This window comes from Microcebus murinus, chromosome 7, assembly GCF_040939455.1.
Source record: "Microcebus murinus isolate Inina chromosome 7, M.murinus_Inina_mat1.0, whole genome shotgun sequence".
Classification (NCBI taxonomy): domain Eukaryota; kingdom Metazoa; phylum Chordata; class Mammalia; order Primates; family Cheirogaleidae; genus Microcebus; species Microcebus murinus.
The window spans coordinates 15,265,761-15,290,780 of NC_134110.1; the positions used below are offsets into that span (position 1 = coordinate 15,265,761).

Genomic DNA, 25,020 nt, shown 5'->3' on the forward strand with positions numbered 1-25,020 from the left:
AGAAGCTACCAAGCAGGGCCCCCACCCTGAAACCCGTGCTTCCCTGACACAACACCATTCCAAGTCAGTCCCAGCTGGCGCCAAAGTCCAGGCGCATTCTATTACGCCGCCCAGGCCACGGGAGGAATTGAGAAAAGCAAAAGGCCACCAGTTGATGGCAGTCTGAAGGCTAGGATAAGTGGTTTTGATTTAATACAGAAGATCAGAAAAAGGACACAACTTTTTTGATGAGAGGAGTTATTTTTTCATCTTGAGCTCATAATTAACAAATGAGAATAAAAACAGGGGGAAATACATGAAATAACAAATAAGGGGGAATAAACGAAAGGCAGGGCCCTTGGGAAGTGCAGAAGCAACCTAGAAAGCAGCTTTCTGGCAGCGTCAGCCATGTCCCCTCAAGGGACGTAAACCAGCCTCTGTCCAGAGAAGTCCAGAAACAGCCCACAAGGAGCACCGGGGACACGGACACCTGTTGCTCAAACCAGCTTTATGGAAGGTGCACTCGCAGTCCCTCAAAGGGGAAAGGTAGAAAGCTACATCACTCACATCCTACAACAGACTGCCAGGCGCGATAACCGCGTGCCACCGGGGAATTCGCCGTTTCAGGATGTTTCTCATTTGCTCACAGGGTTATCAGAAGTTACTGCGATGGATTCAACCAGCTTATCAATAATTAACTCATACGCGGAGCTTATCAAACAGCTTCTAATCCCTTTAGCTTCCGGGTAAACGCACATACCCACAAACGCACACAGGCCTTCACAATCAGAACTTCTCCCAGAAAATGACAAAGGAAGTAGCAGCGACAGCATTCTCCACGGTCACCGCTGAGCATGGAGGTGAGGTGACACGTTTGTCACAGCTGTGAAGAGGGTCCTTGATACCATCGCTGCTACAGAGTCCACATGGTGCGAGCCACAAGACAGGCTTTGGGAGTGTGGGTGTGTTGCGCAAAGAACTCCCGTCTGCTTCCGAAAATCGGATTAAAGATCATGAAGTTCCAGCAACACCTGAGTGCTTTTTTGAAATCATGCAGAATCGCAGCCCACACGATAGAGCCCACGGCAGTGGGAAACATTTGGAAACTTTATTTAAGGCGCTATTATATATAAGGAAGGGTCTGTAGTGAGAGTTCTTAGAGCTTATGAATATTTATTATAGTGCATTCTTGAAAACAACAAAAAAATTAAGTCCAGTATAAATGGGAAACAGATTTATAAGAGTCAGTCATAGGTTTACATTATGCAAATTGTAGTTAGAGACCTATAACCAGAATATAGTTAAATGCCTAAAAGGGGGAGAGGAGTGGCTGATATTTGGACATTTTCTTAAAATGCGCAAACAATATTTTTAGAGTTTTTGACAATCTGTGCACCGAGGGGTTCCTGTGGGCACAACTTGTTACTTTCACTAACCTGATAGTGGAGTCCCAAACTTAAGGTAATATCAAAGGCCTGAGGTTATCACGGCTTCTTTGTTCATGGCAGTCAAGGTTCTGCCAGACAGAGACATGAGACACCCTGAACCTTGACCGGAAAGTTTTCATACAAATCTCAGCCACCTCCAGCCCTGAAGCAATGAGGTGGCTTTGCCAACATGCCAAACCTCCAGGACAATTAACATAGGCACACCTGTGTTTCACATGCAGCAAAAAGGGAACCATTACTGACATGCTGAATACCTCGCCCCAGAGATGTCACCTTGGGCTTTGTGATACCAATCGAGCAGGGCGTCCTCTGAGTACAAACCCCAGACAGATATGCCAGTGACAGTCAAAAGTCTGTCTCTAAGGCAGAGGGAGAGCTAAAGGAGGCCCCCTTTGCAAATGTAGTTAAATACTCATAATCCCATACCACATCATTTAAGGTTTATTATTATTTTTTATTAGGAAATAATGATCTTTATTATTTTTTTTCTTTGTTTAGAGACAGGGTCTCGCTCTGTCACTCAGGCTAGAGTGCAGTGGCATGATCAAAGCTCACTGTAACCTCGAATTCCTGGCCTCAAGCAATTCTCCCACCTCAGCCTCCTGAGTAGCTGGGACTACAGATGCACATCACCACGCCCTGCTAATTTTCTTTTTTTTTTTTTAAGAAATGAGGTCTCGGCCGGGCGCGGTGGCTCACGCCTGTAATCCTAGCTCTCTGGGAGGCCGAGGCGGGTGGATTGCTCGAGGTCAGGAGTTCAAAACCAGCCTGAGCAAGAGCGAGACCCCGTCTCTACTATAAATAGAAAGAAACTAATTGGCCAACTAATATATATAGAAAAAATTAGCCGGGCATGGTGGCTCATGCCTGTAGTCCCAGCTACTTGGGAGGCTGAGACAGAAGGATCCCTTGAGCCCAGGAGATTGAGGTTGCTGTGAGCTAGGCTGACGCCATGGCACTCACTCTAGCCTAGGCAACAAAGCGAAACTCTGTCTCAAAAAAAAAAAAAAAAAAAGAAATGAGGTCTCACTATCTTGTTCAGGCTGGTCTCCAAGCAATCCTCCCACCTCAGCCTCCCAAAGTGCTGGGATTATAGGCATGAGCCACCCCCACACCCAGCCTATTATTATTTCTTATTATAGTCATTGAAAGAAACCTGTAAAACATAGTATAATAAAGGAAAAAATTTCTAAGTAGGTTTAAATGTAAAGTGGGAGCCCCAACAGGTCAGAAATGAGTTGCTTCGCCTCCAATCACTGGTGCCCTCAGCTCAGGGGGGACTGGCGGGCTGCAACCCTTCTCTCCTCCTGACATCACACTGCCCACCGCCAAAGGCCCGCAGGCCCCGCCCAGATGCCACTGACACGGCCACGCCTCGTCTCCAGAGGACTCACTCAAGGAGCTGAAGGCCTGTCACAAATGGTGTCTCCACAATTGCAGAGGAAGAATAAGTGGGTTACAGTTTACATATACTTCACCACCAGGAAGAAAAACCCCACTCAACTGTCACCCTGCAAAAACTCCTCTACCATGTCCCCAGCTCTGGGACCTAAGACAAGTCACTTGACCACTCAGAGACCTCCTGTCCTCATCTGTACGGGAGGGATGAGAATGGTCCCTTGGCTTCACAGGGCTGCAGTGGGGACCCCACCCAGTGCATGCAACTCTGTGCATTGCTGTTAATAAAAACGGCAAGTGCTACCCTCAAAAGCAGCTCTGAGTGCCGCCATTGTGGGCAAGAGTGTCCTTAATACAGAAATCGATATCTGTGTCAATAAAGATAAATACTAAATCCCCACTATTGGATCCCTAAAAGCTGAAAATAAACCAGTTCTGCCTTGATGTTCTTCTAAGTTCAGCCTATGAGCACAACTCTCATTTTCTAGATATTTGGTTCTATCTGTTGCATACAATGAAATCAAGACCCCTGTTTTGTTTTTTTTTTAATCCACTGGTAACTACCAACCTGTCTTTGTGTCCTGGGGATTAACCAAAACCAGTATCTTATGCTGAGGCTCGTCACGGTACACAGTGCAAAAGCAAACAGATGAAGCTTCAAGTTTAACCTGAAAAAAGAATTCAAGAAAACCATTTTGTTCTTTCATGATAGTAAGGGCACAGGAAATCACTTAACAATTAATTAGCACAGTACGCAATAAAAGAACACTGTTGCACAGACATTCATGTGACAGGACAAAGGCAACACAAAGATGGAAACCTTACCCATTCTGATACCTACTCTGCTGACCAAATGCCCTTCAGATCTCCCTTCCTTACACTCATTACAGCAGTAGCCTTCTTCATCCTAATCCTTAAAAGCAAAAGGCCACATACCCACCTCACGCCCATGCCTGACAAATTGACCTCCTTTGTCCTCCCAGGACCCTGGTGGCCATTCTATGGACACAGCCCAGGATGTGCCTGCCTCCACCCGGGATGCCACTCAGCCTGCCTGCTGCCCTGGCTCGTCCTGGCAAGCAGTCTCAAGAAATGCACATCTTTGCTGAGCCCTGTGGGCCCAGCTCCAGCTCCTGTCAGCCCCGGGGCAGAGAAGCTCAACTCCAGGTGCCTGTTTGTTATATGAGAGAAGAACCAGGGTCTCTAACGCTGGGATTGTCCCAGAGCCTTCCCTTAAGCACCTACATCCAAAGCCCTCTCAGTGGCCATCAAACCCACCATTCCCAGATTCCAAAGCAGAAGGTAAATGTGTCCTGGTGAAAAGTGTGTTTTGAAAACCAAGGAGGATATAAGAATATTAGAAAAGAATGTGTGGACTGAACTAGGCAGGCAGGTTGTTTGTAAAAGTTTACAGCAGGCCTCCACTGTTTCGGAGAACCATTTCATAACAAATCCTGAGACCTGTAAAGGACTTGGTGCCACCGGTCTTCTGTGTCACTTTAATGAGGAGGCCCCAAGCTGGCCCTCCCAAAGAGGTTATGTGAGGCACAGTCTACCCAGGAGCTGGCTTTTATAAAGCCATTAAACCCAATATTTACAAAGCATCATATTGACATGGAAAGATGCTTATGGTAGACAACATTGTACTCAGAGAGTGGTCTCATCTGTGTTTAAAAAGTATGCAAAAAATGTTCATGGTGGTTAATGGTAGATGATTCTATTTTCTCTATCCTTGGTTATAGTTCTCAAATGTTATGCAATGAGCATGTTCTGTTTTGCAACCAGAAAAATCAATAAGCATTATTGTATTTTAAATGTAATAGTATAATTTCAAGACTGGAAAAAGAGTTAATTAGTGAAACGAAAAGACTTTTGGGAAGACCAGAGTGATATGACATGATATATCCTCAAACCACTTCCTCATCTTTCTTTTTATTTTGAAAAACTTCTCTGGTGTCAAAAAGAAAAGTTAAACGTGCTAAACGCAATGAGGAGGCCCCAATATTCCAAATTAGAGTATTTCAGCATGCTCATGGTAGGACACCGCGCCCATTTCTTAATTAACTGCTAACATGGTAGGAAACCAAACAATTGCTTTCACAAAACTTTCTTTTTTTAGAAAGGGAAGAGGCAAAGAGGTGTAAAGTCATTTCAGCACTTCCATCATATTAAAATAACTTAATTTTAGTAACTGTCTTATTTCATTATGTTTTTGCCAATAAGACTGAAATTATTCACTCACTGAGCATACTACATATAGAAGGGGAGGTTGAAAGTAATGTAATCCATAAATGTGTGTGAAATAAAAGCAGGTGGCTGAAACTGCATGTAAAGTACTTCAGGGCTAACTCTTGCATTTTGCCCCCTTCTCAGACGCCCTAGCACCCCCACACTCCACCCAATCCTGGCCCTCCCCCACCCCCCAGCTCACTAAGACCAAGCCTTAATTAACAGAGCTTGCTTTCTTTTCTGCTTTAACCGCCACTAGGGGGCGCCGAAGGCGTGTGGGGACTGCGACCTCCCTCTGCAGATAAACAGCGTGGATGTTACTCGTGGGAACTGGATTCTTGCGAGAGTGACTGCGAACTAGCATTCCCAAATCTCAAGGAAGCCACGCTATAAACTGTACAAGCCATTGTTTTCATTAACTCTGGAACAACTTCGGTACCAGGAAATAAAACCCTGTCTTCCTCAACCAACTGTGCATGCCAGATAGCAACGATTTCGGGTATGAGTAAAATCTTATATGTATGAAACAAGAAAAGTTTGTCTCTTTCAACAGATCAGCTTCCAGTCTGAGAGGTGACTGATGTACGTACTGCTCAAGATTCACATGTTCTTTTTACTTACTGTGGGGAGGGGGAAAAGGTCTTAAAACTGACACAGATTTAATATTTCACCTACAATCCCACCATCCTAACAAATAAATAATTTTCATTTCTCTGTTCCTTCAGTCCCTGTTCACAATGAATAGAATCTTATCAGTGCCAAAAATTATCATCGATTTGCACTCAAGTGATATGCTAAAAAAAAAGAATAAAAGCAAATCAAAAAATATAATTTATAAATAAATTATTTATAAGTAATATAAATAAAAAATCAAAAATATAAATAAAACAAAAACAAAAAAACCCCAAAATTATCATTGATATAACTCCATTGCAAATCACAAAATTGTAAAATTGAATCAAACCTAGAGACCAAAGACCAACCTTTCCAAATGGGGAAACGGAGTCCTAGCCAGGCATTACACACAGTATCTCATTTAATCCTCATAACAACACTACAAAGTAGATCCTGTTATTGTCTCAGTTTTACAGGTGAGAATACCAAGACCAAAAAGGTTAAGACATCAGCCCAAGGTCACACTGCTAGTAAGTGGTAGACGTGGGATTCAGCCTGTCTTGCTCCCTGCCTGGCAGAACTGGATTCGCACTCAGAACTTCCGAATCCCAATCTAGGATTCCTTCAGCTTCTCAAGATGAGCTTATTCTAGTATTCACTCCAGAAATTGTTTTGTTAAAATCTATAAAACTCTTTCAACAACGTTCGACTCTCCAAATTAGATTCTGCAGAGTTCTCCACTTAGGAGGATCGTGCGTACCTGCTCCCCACTGGGAAGAGAGAAAATCTCAGATGAGGTCGGAGCTCCTTCCCCGAGCGAGGCGTAGTAAGCCAGAGTTGCTTCCTGATGCCCCTCGGGGTCATCTTCTAAAATATCCACTGGGTAAATGCCTGCGAGGGGGGGGCAAGAAATGACATTAATTTTATACTCTTTCATTAAAGGAAAGTCACTTATTTCTTGAAGATTAAAAAAAATCAAAAACAAATTGAACACTTGCTCTATAAATTATGTTCACCTGTTTTCAAAAAATGAAAAAGAAAAAAAAAAAGCACAGTAGGAGGCACTAGAGGAAACAGATGACATTCCCAATGGCAGGGTTGGAACCAGCCCCAAGGACATGACACGTGAGCTCTCGTAGATTGTTGTGGAAACTTCCTTTCATGCACCCAAACTAGCGAATGATTTCCTGAGCACTTTCAGTAGAGTCAGCACAGTAGCCGCATAGACGAGCAGAACCTTGAGCACTGAGAAGAGCTGGTGAGGACCTGAAAACTTTGCCAAAATCCAGCTTGCGCTGTTATTACCTTGCTCGCTTACCTTCGCCACGCAGGTTCATAAGGCTGTGCCGATTCTGCCCCTTTCACTGGGCTACGCTTTTGTAAGAGACCATAAGTGCCCTGGTCAGTATAAATTGTAAACTGCGTGTCCACAGGCAGATGCACTATTGTGCATGTCCATTTGCAGGTTCTTCCTGACTCTTCCTCAGCATCCCTTTCCTATCACACACTTTTGGAGGAAAATTATATCCTTGAATAACCATACACACTGATAGCATCCAATTTCAGCTTAGAATTGGTACTCGGTTGCCCCCTCTGTGGTGACCAAAGCTGCTGGCTGGCATCTGGCTAGCATGTCCCCAAGCAAGGAGGGGGCTCTACCCCTGTTCTGTGGACCCCACCTCTGCCTCTAATTCACCCCTGAGCCTCTTTTAAAGGGAGCTGTCTGCTCCTCTTCCCCCTTCGTCCTCATGTGCCTTCGGCTCCCCCTCCTCAAGACAGGGATGCATGCACATAAACACCCACTTGTGGCTCCATGGGACATCCCCTGCCCACCCATTTCTCGTCTCTCGGAAGCGCTGTCCCTTCTGCTAGCCGTTCTTCAGGAACCTGAAGCCATGGATAGCAGCAAAAGTTTCAAGTCTTCGGTCCACCAAATTTGCCCAGGATGCATTTCACTGCTGTTGATTAGCTCCTGCGGGGAAAGGCTCCGAGAAGCCCCGCCGCCTCTCCCTCACTCCCCTGGTGAAAATGTCACGAGCATACAGGCTGCTAAATAGCTGAGTAAATACATTCTTCCACCATTCCATTTTTTTTTTTTAAATATTTGAGTGCATATAGCAGCACAGTTCATAATTACAAGGCTGTGGAAACAGCCCAAGTGCCCATGAATCCAAGAATGGATTAATAAAATGTGGTATATGTATACCATGCAGTACTATTCAGCTCTAAGAAACAACGGTGATATAGCACATCTTATCTTTCCCTGGTTAGAGCTGGAACCCATACTACTAAGTGAAGTATCCCAAGAATGGAAAAACAAGCACCACATAACTCACCAGCAAACTGGTAGTAACAGAGCAGCACCTAAGTGGACACATAGGTACTACAGTAATAGGGTATTGGGCAGGTGGGAGGGGGGTGGGTATAGACATACATAATGAGTGAGATGTGCACCATCTGGGGGATGGTCATGCTGGAAACTCAGACTTGTGGGGGGAGGGGGGAAAAGGGCATTTATTGAAACCTTAAAATTTGTACCCCCATAATAAGCCGAAAAAAAATTTAAAAAATAATAAAATAAAAATAAAAATATTTGAGTTCAATTCATACATACACACAAAATTGCTATTACAAACGCACTGATACAAATGTTTCAAATAAAAGACATGAAGAAGTGACAGGTTATTTAGTGTAGTCAGTCAATGAAGAACTTTGGGATGTGCCTAAAAGAGACCTTGCACCTCTACATAGCCAAGACGTTCTGCTGCACAAGACGCACATTTGGGGGCGGGGGGATGAGCCTGTGTTCTCTCCGCACACCCGTACTCACTCAAAGAAGCCCACGCTCCTCACCACAATGAGCCAAGAGGCCTCCAGCCCCCAGCCTGAACCTACAGCCCTTCCCCCTTCTCACCGGGCCTAGAGGGTGGGCAGCTCGGGAGCCCAGTGGAATCCAAGGTGGCATCCTAGTTCCTCACTCGGGGACCACTTCAGATGTGCCTCCAAGACCACGTTGAAGCTGCACCCCCTCCCCGCCATGGTGCTGAGGTTCATCCCTGCCCTAGCCCAGGGCCTCGGCACCCCTCGCAGCCTTTGCCCTGCCTTCTCCGCCCATTCGCCCTCCACCCGCTACCCAGTAAAACAGCAGCAGTCTTGGACATTCTGCGGGCTCCGATGTCAGCAGGATGCTGAGCGTTCCACACCCGTATCTCACCACGCCCGGCCTCTCACAGATGAGGAAACTGAGGCCTCAAGAGGAGAATGTTTAGCTAGTAAGTGGCAGCCCCGCAGCATGAACCCAGGTCGGCCTGATTTCAAAATCTGTGTGAAACATTCAGATTATGTGAGTGGCCCAATCAAACCCTCCCCTCTCCCAAGCCTTGAATGCCGCTACAATCCCAGGTCCCCTCTGCTCCTGCACCCAAGTGCTTCCACGGGTCCTGCTGCCGGCACCTCCCACCTCTCCCCACTCAGCCCATCTCAAACGCAGCCAGCACCCTGGGAGCCTTCCTTGAGCCCCAAAAGGCAAGAGCAAGGACTCTGCAGGCCATTGAGCCCTGTGTTCGAATCCCAGCTTGGCCTAGTATAGGAATTAGCACACACCTGCCACCTGTTCTTTCCTGCACGGCCCCCCCGGAACTCACAGCTCAACTCTGTCTTGCAAAGTGGTCACCCCCACCCCAACTAGACAACAATGAGAGGAGCTGGGATATGTTGAGTCCCACACAGCTTCCGTCCTGTCCCCAGCCCACCACGAAGACCCCCTCCTGTGCCTTGGTAAATTTGGGTTGTTCAACTGAGCTCTCTGTTGAAACTGCTATTCCTTTCATCTAGTTGTGCAAGTGGCTTCCCACAGGTATGAAAAAGATTTGGTAAATGTTCAAATAAATTAAGAAAAACAAACTGGAGAAAGTGCCACTGCCACCCTGGGGTCCCCACTCATGCCACACGCTCCTTCCACGGAAACCAACTCCAAGAGCCACCATCCTCAAAACACCCCCAGCAACACCAGCTACGGAGCAAATGGAGATCCGACAGCAACTTTTACTCTCTGCTGCTGGCCCTGTGTTTTGGGAAAGATGTTTGTCAGATCTGGACATCATCGGTTCACTGCGGTGAGGCAGCATGGTTCACAGGAGAGCCCCCTGGAGAAGTGACCTCGGCCCCTTGCAAATTCCCCTACTGCCAGGAGGACACTGTGGTCATCTGAGTTTGCAGAGAGGGGGCATCTTGCCCAGGGCCACCAGGCCAGAGGCCTGGCTGCTCTGGGGGCCCAGGGAGGCTCCTGCCTGGTGTCCGCAGGCTGCCAAGGGTTGCCTGGCATCGTTTCTGGTTGCATGTGGTCAGGAGAAATGTGATGAATGTGTTTTGCTCCTTCCACACCATGAAATCATTTCCCCTGCAGGTTATGCTGCTACGGCTGTCAGACCCCCTCAAAGAACTCAGTGGGCTGTGTCCCAGGACACCCGCTGCCCCAGGGCACTAGTGCCTGGCCACCCCAAGGGGCCATGGGGGCAGGTCCCTGGGGATCTTTAAGCCACCAGAATCAGCAGACTCAGCCCGGCTTGATGCTCCTGAGAGTGGGGGCTATGTCATGCCCACCACTGGGGAGCAGGGTCCTGAGGCCACATTAACTAACCCTCCTGGACCACAGCAAACCAGAGCAGATCTTAACGCACACAAAATAATGTGGCATCCACGCTTGGCTCCAAACGATCTGAAGCAGGGCACAGACTTCTGTGCCCCAGGAAATAGAGCCACCAAGCAAGCACCAGGGTAGCCCAGCAACCCAAGCTGGGGGACAGAGGACTGCAACTCACCAGCGATTGGGATCTGAATTAGTCCTTTCTCTTCCCTCTAAGGGAAACTTCCTGATTGGAAAAGCTGGGCAGCTTCCCTCTTACGCAGAAAATATTTGGGTTAGCTTTCTGGAAAACAAGGGGGGGGCGTGAAAATAGGAGTTGCTTAAGGTAGGAGAGGGGAGGGGTGGCCCATGTCCACCAGGAAGGAAGATCCCTCCCCACAATGCAGGAGGAAGACACAACCCCCTCCCCAACCCAATAAGAAGGAAGATCCCTCCTCAATCCAAAGAAGGAGCACCCCCTCCCCAGCCCAGGAGAAATGAGGACTCTCTGCTCAATCTGAACAGGAAGAAACCCCTCTCACAACCCAGAAGGCGTACACACACACACACACACACACACACACACACACACACACCCTGCACCGCCCTGAGAAGAAGGAAGCCCCTTTTTCCGCCCAGAGCCCCACACCCCCACAAAACCACAAGGCCAAGGCCGTGCCTTGGGAAGTAAACAAGTCCCGGGCGTTCATGCAGCGCTGGAGGCCCAGCCAGGCGGCCACACTCGCTCCGGCTCCGCTGCTGATGGGAGACAGGCTGGGGCACGCGCTTCCAGATGTGAAATGCTAACAGGCTTTAATGGCTTGAACTGAACAGGAAATATTTTTCCCAAGCCAAGAGAATATAATCTTTGCAGTACAATGTAAAATGCTTTTATGAAAAAGGCACACAGTGGAAACGATAATTCACTGCAGACTGTAAAGAAATTGAAATCTCCCAGCAAGCCCCAACGTGAAGAATTCCCTTTAAGCATATGGTGGCGTAGTCGCCTTAAAAACAAAAATAAAGGGACATCTTTGAAAGGTGGTCTGACGCATAACCTAACAGAGGAAAATAAACTATCAAACGGAAAGTAAGAGAAATAAACTCACAACACAACTACCCTTTGTTTAATTAAAACATGCGTGGCCTAACTTGTTATCTCCGAGTTCTCTCTCAGCCTTTAGCTAAAGTTCCCGAGCGCACAGGAGTGCGAGCTTCCCCTGCTTCCTCAAGAAGAGACAGTACCAGGTGCCTCCTGCCATCAAGAAAGAAGAAACTGGTTTCTGCCATCAATCTGATGCATGAGAAACAGAAAAAGCCAACACACAGCAGCTTCACAGCCACTTTTGTTATCAGTCCCCTGAAACAGAGCAGGGGAGGGGGAGCCATTTCTACCCTTTAAAAGCACCAAACAACTTTTTGCAAAGCCCCACATTTCTTTCCTCCCTTTGTGAGTTGTGTCCCAGCAGCCACCGCCATTCATGTTCAAGGCCCTGGCCAGCACTTTCCAGTCCTTTCTATGTAAACAGCAATGCCAATTAATCAAGACCTTGAAAGGGATCAATGCTTTGCACTTAATCATGGATTCAGTATCACTTGCGGAATATTCTCTTCAAAGGTGACTTTACCATGAAGATTAGGAAAATTCTTTCATTTTAACGAAGTGTAATTTTTCTCATACGCAACTATTATTATGAAAAACATTAACAAAGATATTTTAAATTTTACTAGCCCTGCTCTTAGGAACTGGACTATGCTGAAAGCCACTATCTGGCAGTAACTCCAGGCCATTGTGTCATTGGAAAAGTTGGCCGTAATCACTTGACTTTTTTTAGTGATGTGGGTTGTCATTCTTCAATTATAGTAAGAACAATTCTTGCTCAGGATAATGTGAAAAAAAGATTTTTAAGGATACAAAATTATAAAGTAGCATTCAACTTTTGTTTTTTAAAAAAATGGGTAAGAGTAGATAATGCTTATACAGAATCTTTTTGTTTTTCTTTATTTTTCATACTCGTGGTCTGTTTTTTGCTTCGCATATCAATTTTCTTCTAAAAGGAATTTATCATAAAAGGAATCCTCATTAGAGAAGAAATCTGCCAAGTGGGGCTAAATGACAAAATCTAGGCTCGACAGAGAGCATGAAGACTAGTTTCTCACCAGAGAAGAGAAGGCACCAGAGAAGACAGGAAGCATGGGGCAAGAAGTCTCTGTAGGGGTCGAACTCAGTGGGGCAGTATCTAAAAGGCAGAGAGTTCCAAATGCCACCTGAACTGCTCAGAATTCAGAACCAGGGGCCCTGATTTCTAATGAGGCGTATGCTTCACTGCACAGCCCAGTCCCCAGAGTTGTGCATCCTTAAGCTGCACGTTTTAAGAAAACTCAGTGTTCACAAACACAAACTTCACCACAGGATCCTTTAAAACTGAGAGCTACTGTTAACTGAAATTATAATTAATTAAAAAAAAAAAAAAGAGGGCTGTTGCATTCAGTAAGGACTACCCACAGCTGCATGAGGCAGCGCCTGGCATCTATTTCATATCAGAGAATCTGAGGTTTGTGCACACATCACAGCTTTCCTGATAGCATGCTGGCGTCTTCCCAAGTGCATCCCGCGGAACGCCAGCTCCACAAGATATGTTTGTGATATGCTCATGGAAGGGGGTTTATGATGCCAAAAGTTTAGAAAAGGGTGGCATACTGCACCTACCCGAAACCAAGGGGTTTTATCTATAGAAATCCTGCAGCTACAGAGTTTGCTTAGCTCAGCATTTATTTCCCAAATGTATTTAACCACTTCGGTATGAGCGGCGACTGTAGTCGATAGCCACAGATGAACACGCATGGTGACTTTAGCCGACAGCCGTGATATGACTTTTTTCATTTTTCATTTATCAAAATAAAATTGTGAACAGTTAAAAACAACATAATAAAAACATATATGGATATGTCACCTATTCTGATTTACATTACAAGTAAAGCTGCCTGTAAAGTAAAACAAGCTTTCAGTGCTTCCAAGCTCTCCTCATCACACAAGAGCAAAATGGATCCGTCATCAGTGCACAGCACACACTACCGTGCGGACTATGAGTGCCGGCTGTGAGCAACGTTTTGCGGCCAGTGAGCTCTGTACCGAGTGGTTAACTGGGGGCCCCTTGTCGCAGAACACTAACTGACAGATGACAAAACACACGTTGGAGAAGGGTGCTTTGAAATAATACCAGGGTAGAAGGACACATCACACCACAAGACAGACAGCAAACAGGCAAGTGCCTGGAGCTCAAGGTCAGCGCTTGAGAAGCCACCGCCACGAAAGACGGCCACCGTGTCAGCACAGCAACCCTCTACATACAGGAGCAGAGAACAGACGGTAAAGCAAGTAAACACTTGGGTATTTTTGTTGTTTTTGAAGAGCATCTGATTGCCAAAATATTCTTAGCAAAGAATCTTTAAAAAAAAAAAGTTGGAAGGCAGAATGTAGAATATGTTAGAATTTTTTGAGCAGATGAGCAAAATTGTCAGGGAATGAGGAGGCGCTGCGGAAGGTCTGCAGGTGGTGGCAGTGAAGGTTTTATTACCCAGTAATTGACAGGCAGCCTGTTGCTCTGTTATCACATATTTAGTACTGGCCAACTTGCAACTTGTCATTGCCTTGGCTGAGAATAAAACACTTGCCCTAAATCTAAGATGGTAAAATATGCAGATGACTTTCTGTGCCACCCACACAAAAGTTTATGTAATCCTAATTGCTTTTAATATGAAGGTCTTGTAATCTGAGCATTGGTGCCTCTTACTTTTAGGCACCTTTATAAGAATAAAACTATTATTTCCTCCTGAATCATTCAAAAGGATATGAGGTAGAACTAAAACACAGTGTTCTTTTTGCATTCAAAGGGATGTCACATTAGGGGACAAATGTGTCTCCACATATGGGGCAGACAGGAGGAAATAATATCTCAACTATCTGCTTCCTTACCAATGATAGCCAAAGAGAGGTCCTCACCTTGACACAACTGCAGGAAGCTCAGGCTTTCCTGACCCCTGACCGAGAGCCACCCTGTCCCATGTGGTCACCATTAAGGTTCCCTATTTGTCTAACCTTTACCAGGAGGGAACAGGGATTTGGCACATGCACAGGACAACACGGAAAGCCCAACTCTTCGTATCCTGAATTTAATCACCCAAGAACTTGTAAAAATACCAAGCCTCAGTGTCAATAATCCCACAACAACACGTGGTGGCCCTGAAACTGGTGGGAAAATGCCATGGCAGAGCAGTTGTCCAGCATGGATCCAGAGCCCCGAACCACACAGCACACACAGGAAGAAAAATAACCCCTCGTGGCTGTAATGCATTTACCCATTAGGCAAAGAATAACATTTCTCAGAACTTACCCCCAAATTGTGGCTGTTAATGGACTTTATAAACTTTCATCCAAAAATCACATCCCTGTATGTTCATTTATTACATTTCAAACAATAAAACGTCTGAAGAAGGAAAAAATAATGGGTTTCTATCTGGCATGCCTGGCTCTGTGCAGAGCAATGAAGGGAGCCGAAAACACCCTGGTCCTTGTCTACACAACCCGGTTCTGGATTAAGCTGGTGCACACTATTGAAGTACTTAAACTCATCCCCCAGATCTGCTGCACTCAATAATGAATGGAGTTAAATGTGTTTATCTTAAACCTAGACGATGATTTACTTACAGAAAATGCAGTCACTTCCAAATAACTGGAAATGTATTGAGATAACGACATGTTTACAAGGGCACTAGTAATGGGACTCGGACTCACACCCAGATCTTGAGATTTCCAGCAGAGTCTTTACTGACTCACCTTCTTACTGATTTCTACTGTGCTAACCATACACTATGCAAATGGTGGCCAGAGCTCAACACAGCGCTGTTGAAAATGCCACTGAACTTGTACACCCATGTTCATGGCGGCATTATGTACAAGAGCCCAAAGACAGAAGCAACCCAAGTGTGCATACTGCATGATTCCACTTACATGCAGTACCTATAAGAGGCAAATTCACAGGGACAGGAAGTAGAATAGGGGCTACCAGGGTTGCACAACGATGTGAATGTGCTTAATGTCACTGAACTGTACACTTTAAATGATTAAAATGGTAAATTTTATGTTATGTATATTTTAACATAATAAATAAAATTAGAAAAACACTGGAGATGTGGTCCCTGCCCTCAAGAGTTTTGTTTTAGATGGAAAACATGATACATACCTATAATTATTTTATTAAATAGATTGTTATGTGTATTTTACCACAGTAAAAACAAAGTTTACCATTTTAACCATTTGTAAGTATATAGTTTTGTGGCATTAAATTCATTCACATTGTTGTGCAATCATCACACCATCCCTCTCCAGAACTTTTTCATGTCACCCACTAAAATTCTGTATTCCCCATTCCAGACACTAACCACCCCTGCCCCAAGCCCCTGGCAACCACCATGCTACTTTCTGACTCTATCAATTTGATTACTCTAAGTACTTCATGTAAGTGGAATCAGTCTTTTTGCATATGTCAGAATTTCCTTCCTTTTTACGGCTGAGTAATACTACAATATATGTATATGCCACGTTTTGCTTATCCACTCATCCCTCCCAAGACATCTGGGATGTTTCCACCTCTTGGTTATTGTGAATGATGCTGCTATGAACATGGGTGTGCACATCTGTTTGAGTCCCTGCTTTTAATTAATTCTTCTCAGTAAATGTCCAGAAGCAGAACTGCTAGAACATATAGTCGTTCTATGTTTAATTTTTGAGGAACCACCATATCATTTTCCATAGCAACTACACCTGTAAAATTCCCATCAGCAATGCACAAGGATTCCAATACCTCCACATCCTCAACGACACTTGTTATTTTCTGTTTTCTGATTGTTATGGTTTCATCATAGCCACCCTAATGGGCGTTGGTGGTATCTTTTGTGGTTTTGATTTGCATTTCTGTAACAACTAGTGATATTGAACACATCTTTTCATGTGCTTATTGGCCATGTGTACATCTTCTCTGGAGAAATATCTATTCAAGTTCTTTGCCTATATAGTTGTAATTTTTTTTTTTTTTTTTTTTGAGACAGAGTCTCACTTTGTTGCCCAGGCTAGAGTGAGTGCCGTGACGTCAGCCTAGCTCACAGCAACCTCAAACTCCTGGGCTCAAGCAATCCTGCTGCCTCAGCCTCCCGAGTAGCTGGGACTACAGGCATGCACCACCATGCCCAGCTAATTTTTTCTCTATATATTAGTTGGCCAATTAATTTCTTTCTATTTATAGTAGAGACGGGGTCTTGCTCTTGCTCAGGCTGCTCTCGAAATCCTGACCTCGAGCAATCCTCCCGCCTCAGCCTCCCAGAGTGCTAGGATTACAGGCATGAGCCACCACGCCCGGCCTATAGTCGTAATTTTTAACATCAACTTTGAAAAACTTGCAAGAAGTAGAAAGATAGACATTTATGCAGAAGGGGATAAATGGCAAGGCTGGTGTGTGTGTTTCCCGCTTCCTCTAGAACACACTGCACCAGGAAACCGAATCAGAAGCAACGCAGAGTTCAGGCAAGCAGTGATGACCCCTGGAACGAGTGATGACAGTGAAGATGGTGAGAGAGAGACAGGGCAGACTGGAGCCAGGTTTTGGCAATGGACATGGCAGAACTTGCTAACTCGATATGCAGGGTGAGGGCCCAGGCTAACCTTCTACTTTAACCCCTCCCCTCCGTAGAAATCAACAGAATTCAACTGGAAGCTTTCCAGTTGTGACAGACTTAGACTGTTTCCAATGTTAGTTTATAAATCTGTTCAGATCTTACCCTTCCCAAAGGATTAAACTGATGAACATTCCAACAGAAGAGTAAGATGTACGTTACTCTAAAATACTAAATATTTTTTAAGATATTATAAACTGAGTGACTATGCAAAGACAGATGAAACACCCACAGAAGGATGGCTTTCATATATTAGATTGAAACCTGGGGAAACCCAAAGAACAGTCCTGTGACTTTCCTCAACATTAGGCCACACAGGTGTGTGGGCTTAAGGGCAAGCATATAAGCTTTGAGGTCATTCAGACCTGATTTCAAAAATCTCTGGACATAGGATAAAACAAACTGCCATGAAAGAGTCAGCCCAAAATGCAGAATCAGACTCATAAAGACTGCAGATACTGAAATTATTCAGTATAGAAGATAATGATATCAAATATGTTTAAAGAAATTTAAATAAAGAACTTAAAGGGCCAAGATTTTTCCATTTGTCTAATATGATTCTAGGGGGAAAGAATGTAGAACTTCTAGAAATGACTGTTTTAAATAGTTGATGAACTGGAAAATATATCTGAAGAAATTATCCAAAAAGACACACAGATGGAAAACTTGAAAGGCAAGTTAAGAAAGATGGAAAACAGAATGACAAGGTCCAGTAAACATCTAATTGAAGTTCCAGAGAGAGAAAACAGAATAAGGAAGAGTCAAGATTTGAAGAAATAATGCTTAAAATTTTTCCAGAATTAATAAAAAAACACCTACCCTCAGACTCTGGAATCCCTAAAGCAGGGAATATAAAAGAAAAATCCCACCTAAACAAAAACTGTAGTCAAATTGCAAAACAACAAACACAAAAAGATGACTATAAAAGGGGCCGGAAGAAAAAGATCCTTCTAAGAGAATGGCACTTAGGTTGACAGCTGCCTTCTCGGCAACAAGTATGGAAGCCAGGAGACAATGGAATCTTTTAAGTGCTAAAGAAAAATAACTTTCATCTTCCATCTAGCAAAATTCCAAAAATGAGGCAAAGTAAGGAAATATTTAGAAAAACAACACACATAGGCGTTTGCTACCAGCAGATCCCCCTAAAGTTGTTTCTAAAGGATACACACACATCAGGGGAAAGGAAAATGGATAGTCAAGAAGGAATGGGAGCAAAAACAAACAAACACATGGACAAAACCTAAGGCAATGCTGAGTGTAGGAAACAAAAACACCTAATTTGAGGAGCTAAAAAAAAATCATGATAGAACTAAGATGCTGCCTAACAACAGCATATAAACAAGGAAGGGAGTAATTGGAGTGTAGACATTCTAAAATCCTTATATTATTCGAGAGAAAGTTTACAAAATCATTAATTATGGAATAAATTAAACATGCATATTAAGATTGCTAAGTTAACCCCTAAAAGAATAGAAACAAGGATATTAAATTTCAAAATAGGAGAGAGAAAAAATAGAATTGGGGCAAGGGTAGAGGGAATCTCGATTAATTTAAAAGAAGAAATTAAAAGAAGATAATCTGACAATAATCATGTTTAATTGTTATAATTAAAAGCAGATATTTAGCAATAAATAACTAGATTCTTTTTTTGCAGGACAGATTTTGTGTTTTTACCCCAAGTATTTAAAGATATTTTAATAATACTTTCATTTAATATTCATGTGTGATGACAAAACAGAAATAAAGCAATGCCTTTACCACACATAGCTTAAAAAACTTTTTTTCAATATATTCTAGTAGCCCAAATGTGGGCAGCACAACGTGCATTGCACAAATCACTTGTTAGAAAACCTAAAAGTCAAAAACAAACAAACAAAAAAACAACTGTAATTCACTGAACATTTATACAGCTCTACCAGATACACGCACACACCAAAAATAATCTAAGCACCAGTCTAATAGCGTACAACTGGGAGGGGCGCAGTATTGAGAGGAGGATTCAACGAAATGGTGAAGTCTCCACAAAATCAACTTCTCACGTACTTGCCACTGAATGAAATTATTCAAGGACTTTGATTAGAGTTTATTTCAGCAAAACACGATGAGGAAATGAACCCGGCTATTTCTCTGTTAGTGGAATTTTCGAGTCGTGGTTAGAGACTCGGTTTCCAAGAAAAACACATTTATCTTAATTTCTACAAGTTGAGGAAACCAAGTGGTCTAGGAGGGTTTGGGCCACAGGATCCTTCCCCGCCCCGCACCCCCCCCCAACACCCCCCAGGGAACTCCCCTTGTGCCCTGGCAAAAGCTCAGCCCAGGCTGCCCCAGGCCTCAGCCTCGGGGCAGTTCTGATGCCCGTGTGGCTGCCTGCTTTGGAGGAGCAAAGCAGCATGGAAGGTTTCTTGACACTGGCCTTGATTTAAGCAGGTTCCTCTTAGGAGGGAAATGAGACCACTGCCTTGGGATATGGAATGTAAATGTTTGAAATGAGAGGCCCTCTAATGGCCCAAGAACGGGGCAGCAAAGAAAGAGTGAGAGAAGAACAGTGGGGCTGGGGACATGCCTGGATTTCACCAGACAGTGGCCTTTGGATTCACATGGGCTTCATGCCCCACCCCTGCCCAAGCTTGATGACCACGGGCCTTGGAAAAGCAAACCCAAAACTGAGGATAGGCATGCTAAAAGGCATGACATTTCTAAACCACAGCTGTCGTGTCCTGATAAGCCTTAATCCAAGGGCCCAGACCTTCAGGTGCTACTGACAGTCACTGAACTGCAACTGATCCTCCTGAACCCCAGAAATTCTGACCTTTAAAGTCACGTGACCTCTGGGGGCTTCTGACCAAGTGCTTGAGTTTTGCCCTGAAGTTGCGCTCTCAACCACAAAACTCTGCCATTTTTTTTGCAATCCTATTTGGAACTTTCCAGAGCTGAGCTACACATCAGAATATCAGAGAAGCTGGGAGCCAGCCAGCTGGTGCCAGAAACCCAGTCAGCTAGTCACCAGAATGGGTTTCAGCACCTCAGCGCCCACTGCCTTCCCATCACCCAGACCAAGTCCTGACCACCCAGTCACTTACTCTGTCCTGCCAGAGTATGGCAGGACCCTTGTGCACCGGGTCAGAACACCAGGCATCTCCAGGCGGGCCTCATGTCATGGAGCTCCCCATTTAGCACAGATATAATATATCCCTTGATGTCTAGAAGTGGAGTGAACAAGAACCACCTATAGTGTAGCTACCACTATACGGCAAGGAATCCAACACAAGAGGGGTATACAGACACCCAGGCCACCACGGGGACCCGCTCTGCACCCAGCCCTCCCAGGAAGAGCAAGACTCTTGGAAATACATTCCAAGAGATGGACTGCCCAGAGCCCTTGCCGGGGTCACTCTGCCCGGGGGGTGGCAAGCCAGCTTGCTGATACCCTCAGTCTGCAGAAAATTCCCTCCAGCAATCCCTAATACCGCCACACAGCCAACGAGGGTCTTTAGCAGCACCTAACAAGAAATGCTTCCTCCATTCCCCGCTCCTGGAGCTCCTGCTGTGTGTGCCAGGCACAGGTAGGGGACTGGGGCAGGAACATCAGCAAGGACACTGCCCTCAGAGAAAGGACTGTCTGCCTGGGTAGGAAGTAACTGACACCCTTCAGGGCCAAGCAGGCTTTTGGGAACCACCTCACCCTTTCCCTTCCCATCCTCCCCACCGCCCACCCCATGAAGGAATGGAGGCAGTTCAGGGAGTAATGTGTATCTGGACATCCAGCCCAGTTGCCACCCACTATCCCCAAACAGGCTCCCCTGAGGGACACTTACACACCGTGACCTAGAGAAGATCCAAAGTGGCTGATGAATACATGATCTTTTTAAAGTTTTATGTTAATATGAGGCCATCTCTGAAGAAGGAAGCCCTTTAAAAACTGGCTCATGAATTATTTCCCTCTTCGGCCTCCACTTTTTGGGGCAAGGGTCCACTGTGAACCTCAGCCTCACGACAGATTCCTTTCTCTAGGGAGTCAGTCCACCACCAACTCTGACTTGAATCCCAACACTGCCACTTACTAGCCAGGTGACCTTAGGCAAGTTACTTCCTCTCTACGCCTCAGTTTTCTCACCAGTGAAATGGGGATAGTAACAGCAGTCCCCTCTTGCCCACAGTTTCATTTTCCTCGATTTCAGTTATGTGTGGTCAACCGCAGTCTGAAAATATTAAACGGAACGTTCCAGAAATGACCAATTCATAAGTTTATAATTGCATGCCTTTCCAAGTGGGATGATGAAATCTTGCACTGTCCCACTCCTGCTAAGAACTTCTATCCATGAAATAGGGAAGGAAAAAGAAATGCATGCACAGGATGGACGGGGCACAGGACTACTGCAGGTTTCAGGCGGCCCCTGGAAATCTTGGAACGTATCCCTGCAGTTAAGGGGGGACTACCGCATCCACATTTAATGTTTATGGTTAAGATGGGTTAAGGTGATGCTTGGAAAGGTCTTAGCAAGATACCTGGTATACAGTTAAGTGCTCCTGAAGGTTAGTTTACTAAACATGTGTTCAAGCCTCCTACACTCAGAAACACAAGGGGAGAGTCACGTTTTCTCACCTTTACCATCTCCTCCAGCTCCACCACCCCCCTTTTCTTGTTCCTGCAAATTCTTTAGAAATGGCAGGTATGCCAGCCCCCTCCAGCATCCTGACCCTCCTGCCAGGCCACTTTAGACCTGCACATGCCTCAGCTTCCCTCGGTGTCAGGCGCAGCCCCTGGCTTCTTTTCTTTCTCTTTTCCCCTCCTTTGGAGCCATGTCTCAAAACTGGGTCCTCAGCATGTCTCCCTCTCGGAGCCACCTGCCTCTGTCCTCAGGTCCTCCCCTCGGTTCATGTCCTAAGGGATAGCCTTCTTGGGCTTCCATCTGCTCTGCTGTCCCTCCACTAAGTACCAGAGGTGCCCAGCAGAGCTGAGGCACAGGCACTGGCCTTTCTAGAACTCTCTGCTTGAATTCCTCCTACGCTCCGGAGTTAGTGTTTCTGACCAACTGACCACATGTCTTACGGGAGGCACGTCCTGAGCACTCTGAAATCACTATGTCTCCACTGCATCATGTTTTGCCCTCCTCAGAGTCATGTTATGGGCATCACCACTGTCTCTGTCCCCTCCCAACCCCAAGCTTGAGTCATCCTTGGTTTTCCTCCTAACTTACTTGCTTTCCTGCTTATCAGCCCTGTTTTAGTACCAGTGCAAACTGTCAGAACACCCAGCTTTTCAAAATTCAAACACTAATCCAATTTCCTAAATGAAGATCATAAAATACACAATTCTTGCAAAGGCTTCAGTTTTGCGCGTAAACAGAAGGGAGGGGGTCGGAACACATGGCCTTCCCCGTTAACCATGGGCCCAGCGATTGGCTCTTATGCACACAAGGTCTCATCTAACCCTTACACGCCAGGTCAAGTCTTTATTTTATAGATGAGGGAAGTCCAAGATAAAGGATGAGGGCAGTAACAGAATAGGGCTGTGTCTTTTTCTTTCCACTGTACTCCAAGCTGAAATGACAGCAACAGATGGTCCAGTGGAACCTAAGAAGGTCTTCGGCATCAGGGAAATTAAAAACACATACACGCTCTCTGAAATAGACAGAGAAGAGGAATGTGTGTGGCCCTGGGGCACATACAGAAGACTTGAATTATTGCGGACACCCCCAAAGCCCCTTCAGCTTGTATGCCCCAGCCCCTCCCAGAAACCAGACACATCAATATTAAGAAGCCTCATGCAGATACAGAGCATGGCTCCCAGGGGATATCCCATGCCTTTTCCCTGTGGTTCAGCACTAAAGTTCAGTGGGGACAAGGATACAGCCTTACCTGAAGGCATCATTCTTAGTTTCATGCTTCCTTGCTAAACGAAATAGGATTCCCAAGTAGAGATGATTTGCTCAAGCCCTTTTTGGAAATGGGCTATCAAAGTGTGGGCAACAGTTCAGCTATGCAAAACTCCAATCCATTAGGATCTAGCACATGTGGAAATGATTAATGTGCAACTGCTGTGTGTCATCTGGGCCATCAGTGACCATCAAAGCTGCAGCAAATGTTGAAATAAATACAGGAGAATCCTTAAACTGTATTAAGCCAACTATACTTTTCCAGAAGATGAAATTACCACTACTTTTCCCATTAAAATGCAAGGAGACTGGGCAGAATAAGAGATTTCTAAAGCAATAGTTGGGAGGAACCCTCTGACTCGTGGAATCACCCCCAGGAGGAAGGGAGGGAGGAACTTCGGTGAGGCCTCTGTGAAATACTACTGTGCCATGAGCCCCCGGGTGGGCAAAATCGCCTCCATTTTGGAGATGAGGAAGATGAGATTTTTAAAAGTCAGTCACTGGATTTCCTACGCTGTTCTCCAACATGTAAACTGGAAACAGCAATCACTATCCACAGCCATGAAGACTAACTTTCCAGAAAGAACCACGGGGAACAAAAATCAAAAAAGAAATAGTATCTCCCTCTCCACAACAAAAGACAGAACCCTTTCTCAATCTTTAAGACCAACTAAAACGCTCACGATGAATGTGACTAATCTGTACAACTGGCTAATAGCTACCTCCTCTCCTTCACTGGCCTAAAATCAGGAGAAAAACAACTCAAAGTCGCAGCTTTCAAATGCAGGTCATGCCTTCCGATAAAAGGCAGAGAAGTCTTGATACGACTTGCTTTTCCCTTACAGAGCTGCGTGGCAGGGCAAGTGGCCGGCCTGCGGTTCCACCTCTTCTGGGGAGGGACGGTCACCTTAGGCCACGGCACCCCTCAGGAACCAGATCCCCACTCCCACACTGTCGCCCCAGGAAGGAAGGAAAGCGGCACTTTCTCAGTATCCAAAGCCCCTGCTCCTGCTCTTATCCGATCACTCTTCCTTCCGGGCTCACTGAAAGCCCTCGTTTTCTTCCACGTGCTTTCAGATTCACAAGTTGCACCTGCCTTCCCTGGTTCTCTCCCGAGAGGCCAGGCATAACACCGCCTGGGGCGCGGTGGGCGCGCTCCAGGATCGGAACTGGCACGCTGCCCGGGCGCCAGCTACCCTCCCCTGCCATGCACCCGAAGGTCGCCCGACGCCAGCTGCACGGGGTCGGGGCAGGTCATTCCCGGAGCTGCTGTACTGACTTCTCCCTAGCTGTGTGCTTCCCATTTCACAGGCAGGGCCACCGAGGCCCTGGGAAAGCAGGGGGCTCGCCACGCTCCCGACCCTGGGGAGCAAGCCCAGGTCAACAGCCCAGATGCCGGTGGCCCCGGAGACGGAGACGGCGGGCAGAAGCCGTGACAGAGGTCAGGTCCCAGGTCCGGGCCGCGTGTGGAGTTCAGGGCCGGAACTCCTCCTAGCTGCCCGATCATTTCCTCCCCTTTCCGGTTTGCTCAAGACTTAAACGCTCCAGGGGGTGAGCATAGGAACCCCTCCTCGCCCAGCCCGCCCCGCGTGCACTCTGTCCCCGAGCAGCTGCAGGTGCGCAGCTCGGGGCACCCTGTTGCCAACTCCGTGCAAAGTTTCCCTGGCCGAGGCGCGCTGTTTACCCGCTAGTTTTGCAGCGCGGTGGCCGGGAGCTTTCGGGCTGGCCAAGCCATTGAAACCCGAGACGCGGGGAGGGCCCGGCGCAGCGGGCGGAGAGGCCAGAGGCCCTGGGCAGGCTGGCTGCGGTCGCCTTACCTGCAGCTCCGCGGGGGGCCTCTGCCTCCATGCTCTCGCTTTGTAGGCGCCACGCCCCGCCCCGCCCCGGGGACTGTCCCAGTCCCCCCTCTGGTCCTTCTCCCTCGGAGTCTACTCTCCCATCCGCTCCCCGGGGCTGCCCCCGCCCTGCCGCCTCCCTCCCATCCCCCTAGGCTCTACCCATCCCGTCCCCTCCCTCGGGGCAGCCTCCCTCCCACCCTCTCTCTCTCACCCCAGGCTGTCCCTGTCACCACCTCCCCCCCAGGCTGCGCCCGCTCCCCGTCCCCTCCCCCAGGGTCACCTCG

The 25,020-nt window shown here is 46.2% G+C and overlaps 1 protein-coding gene across 1 annotated transcript in view; it reads right to left on the bottom strand.

Annotated features, from left to right (window-relative positions):
• The window catches only part of FAM169B (Protein), a 73,915-nt gene extending 49,097 nt beyond the window's left edge, over positions 1 to 24,818 (bottom strand). Inside the window, exons 1-3 of the mRNA XM_012764517.3 lie at positions 24,716 to 24,818; positions 6,430 to 6,560; positions 3,394 to 3,493 (exon numbers count right to left, since the gene is read on the bottom strand). Of these exons, the coding sequence (XP_012619971.2) occupies positions 3,394 to 3,493; positions 6,430 to 6,560; positions 24,716 to 24,746 (262 nt within the window). The 5' untranslated portion in view covers positions 24,747 to 24,818. The remainder of the gene's footprint in view (positions 1 to 3,393; positions 3,494 to 6,429; positions 6,561 to 24,715) is intronic.
• Between the last annotated feature and the right edge of the window lie 202 nt (positions 24,819 to 25,020).